The following is a 14,704-nucleotide window of genomic DNA, read 5'->3' as shown; positions in this document are numbered from 1 at the left end:
TGAACTCAATTATGATTTGTTTAAACTGTTTTGATCTGTTTCAAATCACATCATTATTTAATTATTTTACCTCATTACTAAGGCCAAGTTTACATTAGACCGTATCGGTCTCGTTTTCTTCGCGGATGCACTGTCCGTTTACATTAAAACGCCGGGAAACGGGAATCCGCCAGCGTCCACGTATTCAATCCAGATCGTGTCTGGTCCGGTGCTGTGTAAACATTGAGAATACGCGGATATGCTGTGCTGAGCTCTAGCTGGCGTCGTCATTGGACAACGTCACTGTGACATCCACCTTCCTGATTCGCTGGCGTTGGTCATGTGACGCGACTGCTGAAAAACGGCGCGGACTTCCACCTTGTATCACCTTTCATTAAAGAGTATAAAAGTATGAAAATACTGCAAATACTGATGCAAATACTGCCCATTGTGTAGTTATGATTGTCTTTAGGCTTGCCATCCTTCCACTTGCAAGTGGTAAGTGACTTGCGCACAGCGGCTCAGTTCCGAATCACTGCTCGTGCACTTACCTCGCGCGCTCTGTGAGCTGCGCAGGGCCGGAGTGCGCACCCTCCAGAGGGCACTCGCTGTTCAGGGCGGAGTGATTTGGAGCGCAGCCGCTGAGGAGGAAGTGATGAGCCGCACTGACACATTTCTCAACTTGCGTGCCAAATTAGTCATGTGATTAGCGTATCCGTGTATTGGCGTTGCTGTGTGCACGCGAATCGTGTATTGGCGTTGCTGTGTGCACACTAATCGTTTTTAAAAACGTTAATCTGATGATCCGCTGATACGGTCTAATGTAAACCCCACCTAACCCTCAGTTTTTCCCTCCATCCCAACTTATTTGGGATGTGTTGCAGGTCTGAAACGCAGGAATGGATGTATATTAACAAATGAAATGAAGTTGACCAGACAAAACATGAAATATCTTGGGTTCATACTGTCTGCAGTGAAATACAAGTCAAAGTAAATTTAGAAATCCCTGCTTTGTTTGTTTGTTTGTTTGTTTGTTTGTTTGTTTGTTTGTTTGTTTGCCTTTTCCATGTGTACCAAATTTTTCTGATTTGGGGTTCTACAGCCTTTTTAGTTCTGAATGGTAGATTAACTGATGAGAGGTTTTTCTTTGCTGTTTCAGTATGATCTTGAAATTGTGTCCTATAATAATGATTATTACAATTGTCATTTATTTTTTGGAAATGTATTGAGAATGTATGCAAAGTTTTTAGATTATGCAATTTGGCCAACTTGATCCATTATAATGATGAAATGAACTTTGCTAATGAAAAATAAGAACTTGTATTCTAGAATTGGTTGTTGCTGAAGAATGGTCTGTTTTTACTTCCTTGGACAGATTGATCCAAACAGCATTGCTGCAAAAGATGGTCGACTCAGGGAAGGGGACAGAATCATCCAGGTTTGTACTGGGTTGGATGCATACCAGAAGCTTATGTTTTACACTCCAGTCTTTCTTGACATTCAGGCTACAGCACAAGTTGCCCGTGTGTTTATTATTCAGATCAATGGTATAGAGGTGCAGAATCGGGAGGAGGCGGTGGCTCTGCTTACGAGTGAAGAAAACCAGAATGTATGCTTGCTGGTGGCTCGGCCAGAGATACAGGTACATAAACACTTTCATACTGCGTTTGAAACATGTTCACACCATCATGGGAAATGATGTGAAAACATAGACTACGTTTGTAAATCTGAGGGCATAGGTAGAGGTCATTGGAATTTTAGCACCTAAATGTTGTGTGTGGGGTTTTTTTTGTTCGTTTGTTTTGAGATCATTTGGGCAGGAGACCTTGATGGAGCCTTGCCATTTGTACTGGATTGAGGATTGTGTTAATGAATAAAAACATTTGTTATCCACTTCACGGCAGGACGCTATGACCTACATTTTTGAAATACCAAAGCAGCCCACAGCTGCCCCTTTTCCACCAAAGCAGTTCCAGGGCTGGTTCGGGGCCAGCGCTTAGTTTGGAACCGGGTTTTCTGTTTCCACTGACAAAGAACTGGCTCTGGGGCCAGAAAAACTGGTTCCAGGCTAGCACCAACTCTCTGCTGGGCCAGAGGAAAGAACCGCTTACGGCAGCGGGGGGGCAGAGTTGTTAAGACCAACAACAATAACAAGACCGCGAAAGATCGCCATTTTTAAGCGACGAGAAGCAGCAGCTGTACAAACGCGAAGTCATTTATTATTATTGTTGTTGTTGTTGCTGCTGCTGCTGCTTCCGTGTTGTTTTTGCTTTGATATTCGCGCCAAGGTTTATGCAAACGTAGCAACGTAACTGACGTATGTAGCGACGTAATGACGTATACAGTGATGTAATGACATGGCTCCGCTTAGCACCGCGAGCTATGGAAAAGCAAACTGGTTCTCAGCTGGCTCGCAAGTCGAACGAGTTGTGAACCAGCACTGGCCCCGAACCAGCCCTGGAACTGATTTGGTGGAAAAGGGGTATGTAATGGCTCAGGATCTGGTGTTTAATGACTAAAATAATGTAGCAGGTTAGGATCATTTACAATACAATTTTAGAAGCATTTTCTACGACTCCTTTGGACATCATGTGTACAATTGTACGCATGAAGTTCCATAGCATTTTTCCTGGGGGGGGGTTTCTTTTTTTTAATACAGTGTGCCTGACAAATACTTGGATTGCTGCAATATAATGGAATATTCAAAATGTGAGCAATGGAGAAGGAAAGTGCAGTAAACCAAGACTGAACCAATGATTTGTGACTAGCAATAAAACATTCAGCTGTGAAATCCCACTCCTAAAAATTCCCATAGTGTTAAGACAATGACTCTTGTTTGAAAAGCATTGGAAGCTCTAATCCATACAAAAAGAGAGCTCTATACACATACACATTTGAAATCTGTGAAAGTCTAGGACAAATGTATCCACTCTTATTCGGCTTAGATTGACAGCTCTTCCCATTTGTCTTCTGGTACAGCTTGATGATGGATGGATGGAAGATGACAGAAATGATTTCCTCGATGAACTGCACATGGATATGCTCGAGCAGCAGCATCACCAGGCCATGCAGTTCACTGCCAGCATGCTCCAACAGGTAAAGCAGTCCATCAGAGACATCTGTCAGATATCAGAAGGGTCCATATCAGTTCGATATGTAGACTTCAACTCGCATTCATCAGTCAGTCATGTTGTCTAACAGCCCTGTCACAGCAGATAAATGACCAGAAGCAAGTCACTTTTTAATTTTGGGTGTCTTGACTGCCTACATGTCCCTTTTTTATGCCTTCGTTTTTTAATGAAGGTAAGACTGACTATAGAAGAATGAGGTTTCTTGACTGGCACAGTTCTATAAAGAGTACGGGAGAAAGACCACGCCTGAAGCTCCACCTTCATCCCCTAAATTTCCATCTCTCTCTCTCTTTCTCGCTACTGCAGACATAGGTGGTGTTTACATTAGACCGTATCCGTATCGTTTTCATTGCAGATGCACTGTCCGTGCACATTAAAACGCCGGAAAACGACTCCACAGGCGGAACAGTTTGAATCCGCCAGGGCCCACATATTCAACCCAGTACGTATCTGATCCGGTGCTGTGTAAACATTGAAGAACGAGGATACGCAGTGCTGAGCTCTAGCTGACGTCGTCATTGGACAACGTCACTGTGACATCCACCTTCCTGATTCGCTGGCGTTGGTCATGCCACGTTGGTTATGTGAATGAGCAATACAGGAAGTGTGTTGGTTACCGTAGCACTAAATAGTCTTGTTGTAATCGCAAAAAACGGCCGTTCTGCGAGGTGAAGAGTGTACCGAACACTGTTAGATCCTTCTAGCATAAACACGAAGGCCATACACGGTGTAAAAAAGGCGTCATTGTAGTACCAGTACCGCCGATAACAGACTGGCATACTTCATTTTTTACAACGACATCCTTCCACTTGCAAGTGGTGAGTGACTTGCGCATGCCCGATATGCACTGGGATCATGTGACGTGCCGTCTAATTAGTCATGTGATTAGCGTATCCGTGTATTGGCGTTGCTGTGTGCACGGGGAACGGTTTTGTTGCGGGCACAGAAATTTTGTGTGTGTACGCGAATCGTTTTAAAAACGTTAATCTGATGATCCGCTGATTCGAAATAATGCAAACAGGGCCATAGTTTCTCTACCTACTATCTCCTTGTTTCCTCCACTATTCAACAGCTCCTTAAGAGTCTTTAGTGGGGGTGTGTGGCTATCTAGTGCAAAGCAGAAGTTGTTCAAAACTCCAGCCCAAGAGTTCTGCCCATGTAATGTCAGTGTGGGGAAATAAGGAATTTTAAGCAGACTGTCACAGGACAGACAAGTCTGAAATGTTGTCTGTCTGTCTGTCTGTCTGTCCAAATTTCAGCCTGACTGGCCAAAGGCCCAGAACAATGTAGTCGGGGGTCTGGGGCCTGCCTTTGAGCCCCAAAAGCTGAAGGGCTTTAGATGGCTTCTCCACTATTTCCAGGCACATTTTTTGTGATCTTCAAAGGCCAAATTACACTACAAATTGGATATAATTTACAAGAAAATGTCAGAAGGTTCAAGAAAAACATGCTTAAAGTTCTACCCAAGAAAACCGTAGCGCACACAGGTCAGTTCCATGTCTAGAAAAAAAGTATGGGGGGCCAAGGATGTTCCAACAGGTTACAGTTTACTGGTACTCATACTCATGAAACATTAGGTCACCAACGTCTTTTCTATAAAAAAAAATTTGGTAATTAACAATACAACTATTTTTACACAAGTGTTAAAATTTTGAGGAGGAGATTCCAAGTAACTTTGTAACAAAATGACTTACAATGACTCAAAACTCGACATGGTAATATCATTTGGCATTCAGACTAAAATCTGCTGAACTAGAACTTTATAAAATAAAAACTATGTTCAAATATAAATCTACATCCAACAAAACATATGACAATGACTGTCATTCTTATTATGAATTTAAAAAATTGCACATAACCATTGATTGGCAGTTTGGCACTAAACATAATATATAGTACATACTGTACTGCAAAGTTTCCTGTAAACTGATCTCTTTGGCTACGTTTACATTACGTCGAATCAGCGGATCATCAGATTAACGTTCTTAAAACGATTCGCGTTTACACTAAAACCGTTAGCCGTGCACACAGCAACACCAATACACGGATACGCTCGGCTCCGCAGGCATCCTGCGCTCCAAATCACTCCGCCCTGAACAGCGAGTGCCCTCTGGAGGGTGCGCACTCCGGCCCTGCGCAGCTCACAGAGCGCGCGAGTGAAGTGCACAAGCCACGATTCGGGACTGAGCCGCTGTGTGTGTGATCCCAGCGCAGATCACTTACCACTTGCAAGTGGAAGGATGGCAAGCCTAAAGACAATCATAACTACACAATGGGCAGTATTTGCATCAGTATTTGCAGTATTTTCATACTTTTATACTCTTTAATGAAAGGTGATACAAGGCGGAAGTCCGCGCCGTTTTTCAGCAGTCGCGTCACATGACCAACGCCAGCGAATCAGGAAGGTGGATGTCACAGTGACGTTGTCCAATGACGATGCCAGCTAGAGCTCAGCACAGCGTATCCGCGTATTCTCAATGTTTACACAGCACCGGACCAGACGCGATCTGGATTGAATACGTGGACGCTGGCGGATTCCCGTTTCCCGGCGTTTCCAGGTGGTTTAATGTAAACGGACAGTGCATCCGCGAAGAAAACGAGACAGATACGGTCTAATGTAAACTTGGCCTTAATCAACTGACTGGATCCATCAGATACTATCAACCCTAAAGCACTAGTTCAACTGCATTGTGCAATAAAAACAACTGTGAATACTATTATTATTATTATTATTATTATTATTATTATTGTCTTGGTGTACCACTCGAGAAATGGGAGGTGACTGTAAATTTTGGCAGGGCTTGAACCTTCGGTGGCAGAGTTGTGAATTTTTAAGTCCCTGCATACGAGCGGCTGGAGCCAGGGCTCGTGCTAAAGCTTTCCACAATCCGTGCTCACTCCTGACGTCAGATCGGGCTGATCGTTCGAAAGGAGAGGGAGGTGCCTGTGAAGTTTGGCAGGGCTAGGACCATCGATGGCAGAGTTATGAATTTTTAAAGGCTGGCTCAAGCCAGGGCTCTTATTAAAGTTTTTGGCAAGCAGCACTTGCGGGGGTGTTTCAGGGGCGAATAATGGGCAGAGGCGGGGTCGTAGCGGGTTGTGCCTGTGCTGGTTCAAAAGGGCTCCGGGAGAGAGAGGTGCCTGTAAATTTTGGCGGGGCTCGGATCATCAGTGGCCGAGTTATGAATTTTTAAAGTTGAGCCCGCGGGGGCCCCCTGTTTCACAGGTCGTGTTACGGCATAATGCATTTGCCTAGTCTAACGTTTTAGAAGTAGATTAGAGCCATATCTTTACAATTTTTCATAGGCCATCCGGTTTGATGCTTTTGGAATACAGACGGACAAATGTAAAAATTACCGGTCATTGTCTGCTGATCCGACCTCATTTTCCATACTGTAATGTCATTTAGTTAAGGGCATGCTCTGTACTCTCAAACTGACAATTCTGTCATTTTAAGCTTCTGAGCCATAACGTTTATGAATGCAAACTACATTTTTGTCTTGTCAGCAGTATCTTTGTGTAAAACTGTGAAAAAGATTTTAGTGGTATGTAAATAATATACAGTACCAGTCAAAAGTTTGGACACACCTACTCATTCATAGGTCTTTGTTTTTTCTAAATTGTCGAGCAATACTGAAGAAATCAAAACTGTGAAATAACGTGGAATTATGTGGTAAACAAGTGTTTAAAGAAAAATGTTTCATATTTGTGGCAGATCACAGAATCCAGGGACACATGTCTGCCTGGGGGCATTTTGAGTTATTGACAGATTCAGAAAGTACAGTTTCTAAGCTTTCCAATGCTGCCTTCCATGTGGAGATCTGACAGTATTTGAAGAATGTGTGGCCTTTTGAAAGTGTATACCTCTTAAAACAGAAAAGGGAGAAAATCGCCCTCAAAGTTTTCCATCTCAGCTACTCTGGGTGTAGGGCGGGCACATAATGGTGCTCATTTGCATGACATTAAGGAAAGCCCTACCCCCTACGAGCTAGCATGATACTACTTTCATGTAAACAAAGATCACCACGTCAATTTTCCTTCCATGCAAAGTATGCCCAACACAATTATGAAGTACAAAAATAAGTCCTAAAGTATACTTTAACGTTTTGTGGTTGAATAATTACTCACACCGTAAGAAAGATAGCATGATGATGACACAACTAACACAACACTAGTTTCATGTAAAGCCTCGGTCACAACCGGCCGTACGGTACATGCTCCTACGGCCGGTCTACACGCAAAAAACGCAAGAAACACACGGAGAGCGCGCATGAAACGCACGAGAGCGCGCGTGTGACGTGCTGATTTTCAAGCCGCAGACCGGCCGCAGAGGTTCGTTGTCATGTCAAACAAACTCTACGGGCGCTTACGTTTTTTTCAGGTTGCAAGACAAACTTACGGCCAACGCACATCTTTCTCCATGAACAAAAAAAAAACGCAGCGATTTGGGAAACGCCAAAAATCACACGGCCAAAAAATCGTACGTCCGGTTGTGACCTAGGCTTAACCAAACCACAACACTCTGTTACATGCAAAAATAAGCACACAGCCTTAGATTAATAAACTTACCCCATCAGAAAGAGAAACGGCGCCTTGCACACACCAATGCCTCCGATGGAATGTAATCCTAGAACGGTCCGTGTATAATACGATTATTCAAGTATTCCATTCAATCTGGAAAACGAGGTTGTGGGTTTTTTTTGCTGGAAATGGTGATCTCCGATGTAAATACCGTGTGTCTGTTTGCGTCGCGGTGTGTCAGCTCCTCTGCGCTCTGTTTAGTAACTCATTCCATAGTGAAATCACACGCCTGTATGCAGTTAAGTAGCCACGAGCTCAACTCAGATCATACAGCTGATTTGCGGAAAAAAAAAACAAAAGACTTAAATCATGTGAATGGCCCATATGGTAATTTACCCACACCTCCCAGCAGGCTACAGTCCTGACAAAAACGAGACAATTTGCAATAAAAAATGTATGCTTTTCCAACAAAACAATCTATTATCTGAAATACTGATTGCATTCTTCAAGATCTCAACTTGCACATGATGGAAAAAAACAATCACAAATTAAAAAAAAAAAAAGCTTCTTTTGCGATTATCTCGGATTCGTTTCGGCCGACATGTGTCCCTGGATCCGGTGAGGGGTCACATTTTAGATTCTTCAAAGTAGCCACTGTTTACCTTGACGTTTTGCACACTATTGGCATTATCTTAACCAGCCTCATGAGGTAGTCCCCTGGAATGCTTTTCAATTAACAGGTGCCTCGTCAAAAGTTAATTAGTGCAATTTTTTTGCCTTCTTAATGTGTTTTGAGATCAAATAGTAAATATTAAAAAATACAGTAAATAGCCCGATTCCACAACTGTAGTAATCCATGTGTCACAAACCGCTCAACTAAGAGGAACATCCGTCATTACTTTCAGACATGAAGTGTCTTTTAGCGAATAAAAATAAAGAGAAACCGTTGAATTAGGTGTGTTCAGATGTTTGACTGGTACTGTATGACTAATTTTTGACAAATCTGTCAAACAAAACCGAACAATTCCAAGGTTGTATTTCTTAATCTTTTTATATTCTCCCAGAAGAAGCCTGTGGAGGATGGAGGCATGATGGACACAGGAACTCTGCTCTCGCAGCAGCATGAGAAGGACAGCGGCGTGGGCCGCACAGACGAGAGCACCCGTAATGATGAGAGCTCAGAGCAGGAGAACCTCTGCGATGACCAGACCAGTGCCTCTACCACACTGGGCAGTCACAGGCGCCTGGCATACAGTCAGGACACACTGGGAAGCAGTGACCTTCCCTTCAGCAATGAGTCCTTCATCTCGGCTGACTACACCGATGCAGACTTCCTGGGTGACTTCCCAGTTGATGAGTGTGAGCGTTTCAGGGAGCTGTTGGAGCTCAAATGCCAGGTGAGGAGTGGGGGTGGCATGGGCATAAACTGGCCCAGCTTTGGCATAGATGGCGGACAAGGATTCAGCGGTGCAGGGGATGATGTCGTGGACAAGGAGCTGGAGCTTCTTAACGCAGAGCTGCGTAACATTGAACTGGAATGCCTGAGCATTGTGCGGGCGCACCGTACACAGCAGCTACGTGAGCAGCCATGGATGTTGCACAACAGCGGCTTCCGCAACTATAACACAAGTGTGGATGCACGGCGCCACGAGCTGGCCGATATCAGCGAGCTGCCCGAGAAGTCAGACAAGGACAGCTCGAGTGCTTACAATACAGGAGAGAGCTGCCGCAGCACACCACTTACCCTCGAGATCTCGCCAGACAACTCTTTACACCGAGCTAATGAAGGGCTTGCAGAAGCCAGTGCAGGAGGTACTGTAACAAGCTCAAACACCAGAATCTTAAGGCCCCTGCTATCACCTGTCCAAGAGGCTTCGGTTTCCAGCAGCAGTCGAGCTGCTCCTCCCAAAGATCCTGATACTGGCCACCATTCTGAGGCCAAAGAGCGCAAGCCGAATCGCCTCAGCCATCCACACTCGCCCTACAAACATGCTCACATCCCAGCACACGCTCAGCATTATCAAAGCTACATGCAGTTGATTCAGCAAAAGTCAGCTGTAGAGTACGCACAAAGCCAGATGAGTCTCGCCAGCATGTGCCGGGACCCAGTATCCGCCGAGCCCAAAGCAGAATGGAAGGTGAAGATCCGCAGCGATGGCACCCGGTACATCACCAAGAGACCAGCACGTGATCGCCTGTTGAAGGAGCGTGCCCTGCGCATCCGAGAGGAGCGCAGTGGAGGCATGACCACAGACGACGACGCAGCCAGCGAGCTGAAGATGGGCCGCTACTGGAGCAAGGAGGAGCGTAAGCAGCACGCCGTACGTGCCAGAGAACAGCGTCAACGGCGCGAGTTCATGAAGCAGAGTCGCACAGACTGGCTGAAGGAGCAGAACGGCAGCGGCGCCGACGACAAAAAGGAGGTCAACATCATTGAACTAAGTCACAAAAAAATGATGAAGAAGCGCAACAAGAAGATCTTCGATAACTGGATGACCATCCAGGAACTGCTCACGCACGGTGCACGGTCTCCAGATGGCACACGAGTGTACAACTCGCTACTGTCGGTGACCACAGTGTGAACTGGTGGCTCTGGCTGCTGTACATAGGACACTACCGATTGAGGTAGAGTATCCTGCCTCGTTCAATGTGGCAATGTTTGTAAATAAGGAAGTAGTATCTTTGTTCGTTTGAAGGGGTTTTGTGATCAGCAGTTAAGAGAAGGTACGATGAAAGTTTCAGAGAATGGACAAGGAGGAGAGGGGAAAAAAATGGTTTTGCATAATACTTTCTACGTCGTGCTTGCTTTTCGAGTAATTACGGTATAAAGGAACTGTTTCTTAACATTTGGGCCTTTCTAAAAGATTTCTGAAAACAGTTTAAAGACCACTTGTCCTAAAACAACCGACAGCTACTTTTTTTTTTTTTTTACAAGTCATTTTTATCAGTATTTTACTCATCATGCATACATTTTGCTTATTTAAAGTAATACGATGTATTTAGCTTCATGGCCAATACAATACCTTGGGAGGACATTGTTACATTTTTTTTTCTTTCTTTCCCAACAACACTACAACCATTTTAAATATTTTATAGGTGCTGTTGAAAACAATTGCATTATATACAGGTTGTAGCATTGTGTTACAGCTGTTACGGTAAATAGGTCAAGATAATTCAAGGTTCGTTGCATTGTAAAGGTACATTCTGTGTTTTGTTGAACAAGATAATGAACACCTGATCGCTAATCTGCTGAAAAGATCAGTTTTAAGTACAGTTCTCAATCTTGGAGAAATCTTGAGACACAGGAAGCAGTATTGCAAAAACACCTTTCAAAGTTTTAATCACTTTGTGTGCATTATCATTGTGCAAAAGACATTTAATTCTATGATATTTTTTTTTTTTTTTTATATTGTATGTATATAGCATACCATAAAGGATGCAAATAAATTGGTCTTAAACAAATTCATTGTCATGCTTTACCCTTTACAAAATGCTTTATGGTAATAATAAGAAAAAAAGCCTTTTGTATTGGACTGCGTGTCTTAAATCAAAATAACACAACCTAACAAATTAACAACACAATTTGATGTCTTTTAAATGGGAGAAATAATAAATTATTGTTTTGTATTTGATAAGCTTTGTTACATCTTGCGTTATTTGTGTCGGGAATGGTTTGATGAATGTGGGTTAAACCTGAAAATGAAAGATTTCCCCTCCCCCAGAATTTTGGACCTATAGATGAATATAATTCTAGAACTCTAACCACCACCATCTAACTTGTTTCTCAAACATATTTGACCTTACTTCATCCTCAAGCCACTGACCATATTAGGTTTGCAAACGTGTCTGCATGTAGCAAAGCCCCCAGAGAACATCTGGAATGATGTTCAGTTTGCACGGGATAAATAATCTCTATATAAAACATGGGAGTGTCTTCATATCATTGCCCCACGCGCACACAAAAAAAAAAAGGGAAATACAGGTCAGTCTTTGTCTCGGGTTATGATGAACTACAAGAAGGGTAATTGTTTTTCTGGCCAAGTATCACATTTCAAAGCTATATGGTAATCCCACACAAGCATACACTACAGTATATGGCCAGAAGTTTGTAGACCCCTGACTGTCGCATCCTATAGACCCCTTCGCATGTTTGTAAACAAACCGACCGTTGCCAGGGTGCGCGCGCAGCCTGGACTCAGAAACAATGGCGCTGCCCATAGACCGGCATTATGAGCTGTCAGATTATGCAAAACAATTGTCGTTACAAGATCGAGAATGCTACATAAATAAGTTAACTCTAACAAGTGGACATCGCCTACCGGATCCGCATTTAATTAAAGAGTGGACGGACGATGTTAGTAAGTTCCCTGGTATACAATGGCCAGATATATACTCGTACCTTATTGACAAGACTTCAGTGTACACCCACGAAAAACTTCGTGCCTACAAGTCTTTAGACGCATACGATTATGTCATGTGCGGGCATGTACAACTTGATTAACAATGGGACATTCATATTCATTTTGTTTTAATCAAATGATGCCAGTGATGTGATGGCAATGTGGCTTTAGCTACAACAGCAAATCCCAACACTAAACAGCAATTTGCAGGAGGTAATGGCATGAAAGGAATGATAGTGTAAAGAGTGCAGCTAAGAGAAATCAGAGCTGCGTAAAAAGCGAGAGGCAGAGAGCAGAAATGAAACTGAACGGGGCGGGAGCTAGGTTAGAGCAGTCAACGTAAGTTGGCATTTAGAGTGAGGGCACACAATTTTACCTTTCCATCCTTGCTTTAAAATTGTGATTTTCGGCATACACAAATAATGATGGCACAAAATCTGGACTGCTTGAGTCAAGCGAGAGCTCTCCTACAAACAAAATTGCATGCAAAGCTAAGTTAACATGCTAACAATGTTCATTACATTGTGTAACTATGACCCAGCGAATCAGACAAACGTTACCAAAGTATTTTGCTACATCAATAAACGAAGACTAGAAAGAATAAAAAAGAAAGATTTAATAAATAGCCTGATCTTACCTGTGATGAAGTGGGTGCTGCAAACCTGCGCATTTTTGATAGTGCTTTCATCCCAGTCTACATGTTTGATGGCTTGTAGCCATAGACGTCGGCAATTTTTTTTGGAATGGGTGAGATCCTGCTGGAATTCTGTACATTTTAACCCCATCACTGCTATGATTCTGACACCCGACAACACAACAACTAGGCATTTCTGAGTCTTTTTTGGGTCCAGGCTGCACGCGCAATTTCCGCTTACGTATGAATGACGTTTACTGCAAAAGGGTCTATATGCATGTGTTCCCCCCCACCCCAAACTGTTGCCACAAAGTTAGAAGCACACAATTGTATAGAATGGCTTTGTATGCTGTAGCATTAATATTTCCCTTCACTGGAACTAAGAGGTACAAACCTGTTTCAGCATAAAAATGCTCCTGTGCATAAAGCAAGCTCCATAAAGACACAATTTGCCAAGGATGGTGTAAAACTCAAGTGGCCTGCACAGAGTAAACACTTTGGGATGAACTGGAACACCGACGGCACCCCAGAACACCTCACCCAGGATCAGTAATGCTCTTGTGATATAAAATCCCCAGAGCCATGTTCCAAAATCTAATGGGAAGCCTTCCCAAAACAGTGGAGTCTATTATAGCAGGAAAGTGGGGACCAAATATACAGGTCTGGGGGGGAAAAATGACACCACTTCATTTTTTTTTTTTTCTTAAATCAGCATCTCTATGTATGGCAGCCATTTCTTTCCAGTGTCTGTGCTGGAATTCCAACACAAGCACACCTCGTTTTACTTAATGAGGTACTGATTAGGTGATCGCCTGAACCAAATCTTGGTTAATGAGGAAAAGTATACAAATCACTGCTGTGGTCATCATTATCCTCTTGCAGTAGGACCAGTTTGGATGTCAAAACAGTGTTAGTAGTACCTTTGAATTTAATTGGAATACAAAAATATCTATTCATCATGCCAAAAGAGTTAAGTTTTGAGTGAGAAAAAGTAGGGTTCAATTCTGGCTTTGCTGGCAGAGGAATACAGTGAGCATCAGGTTGAGTCCGTCCTCAAAATTTCAAAGACGACATCTCATAAGAACAAAGTCAAGCAGCAGACACTGGGGACAAAGTTACAGACTGGCAGAGGGTGAAAACGACACTGCTGATTGGGATGATTGTCAACTCCTTCAAATGTCACTCAACAACTGTAGGATATCAAGTGACCTACAAAAAGAATGGCAAATAGCAGCTGGGGTTAAGTGCACGGCAAAGACGGTTCAAAACAGGCTCGAAGTCATACAAAGCTAGAAAAAAGCCCTTCGTCAATGAGAAGCAAAGAAGAATCAGGCTGAGGTTTGGTAAAAACCATAAGGATTGGACCGTAGAGAACTGGAGTAAGGTCATCTTCTCTAACTCCAATTTTCAACTTTTCCCATCACCTGGTCATATGTTTAGACGGGAACTTGGAGAGGCCGACAAGCCACAGTGTCTTGCACGCATTGTGAAATTTGGTGGAGGATCGGTGATGATCTGGGGGCGCTTCAGCAAGGCTGGAATGGGGCAGATTTTTGTTTGTGAAGGACACATGAATCAAGCTATGTACAAGGTTATCCTGGAAGAAAACTTGCTTCCTTCTGCTCTGACAATGTTCCCTAAAGGCCAATTTATGCTGACAATGCAGTCCTCGCAGATGGCGTTGCAGATGGTGTCTGCGTAGCCCCCCCACCTTCGCAGACGCTCTGCGCGTACCTCCCAAAAATTGTGACCCCCGCAGAAGCCTCGCAGACAGCGTCGCAGACAAGAGGGCTCTGATTGGTCCACTCCAGGTCCACTCTACATCTGCTGTACACGCACTTCCGCTTCCCTACTTTCCCGGTTTGGTTTGTTTTCACGACCGCCATTTTTAAAAACACGAGCGAAGATGGAGCAGCACGAAGAGCGGTTGATCGAGGAAGTGCGTACATCTATACGACTCCAGTTCTAGTCATTATAAGTAACCGGAGGATAAACACTCCACTAACCACACCCACCAACTACTCCTAGCGATTTCGTGA

General features: G+C 43.6%; 1 protein-coding gene across 3 annotated transcripts in view; it reads left to right on the top strand.

Moving 5' to 3' along the window:
- pdzrn3b (PDZ domain containing RING finger 3b) overlaps window positions 1-11,093 on the top strand; it is a 268,429-nt gene extending 257,336 nt beyond the window's left edge. For 2 of the 3 annotated variants that reach the window (XM_060919258.1, XM_060919260.1), the window contains 4 exons: window positions 1,355-1,417; window positions 1,520-1,621; window positions 2,959-3,075; window positions 8,696-11,093. In XM_060919258.1, coding sequence (XP_060775241.1) covers window positions 1,355-1,417; window positions 1,520-1,621; window positions 2,959-3,075; window positions 8,696-10,213 — 1,800 coding nt within the window. In that variant the 3' untranslated portion in view covers window positions 10,214-11,093. The remainder of the gene's footprint in view (window positions 1-1,354; window positions 1,418-1,519; window positions 1,622-2,958; window positions 3,076-8,695) is intronic. The other variant, XM_060919259.1, reaches the window with a different exon arrangement.
- The last annotated feature ends 3,611 nt before the right edge of the window (window positions 11,094-14,704 follow it).

This window comes from Neoarius graeffei, chromosome 4 (genome assembly GCF_027579695.1).
Source record: "Neoarius graeffei isolate fNeoGra1 chromosome 4, fNeoGra1.pri, whole genome shotgun sequence".
Lineage (NCBI taxonomy): Eukaryota > Metazoa > Chordata > Actinopteri > Siluriformes > Ariidae > Neoarius > Neoarius graeffei.
The sequence above is the reverse complement of the archived record's forward strand: the minus strand, read 5'-3'. Positions and strand labels throughout refer to the sequence as shown.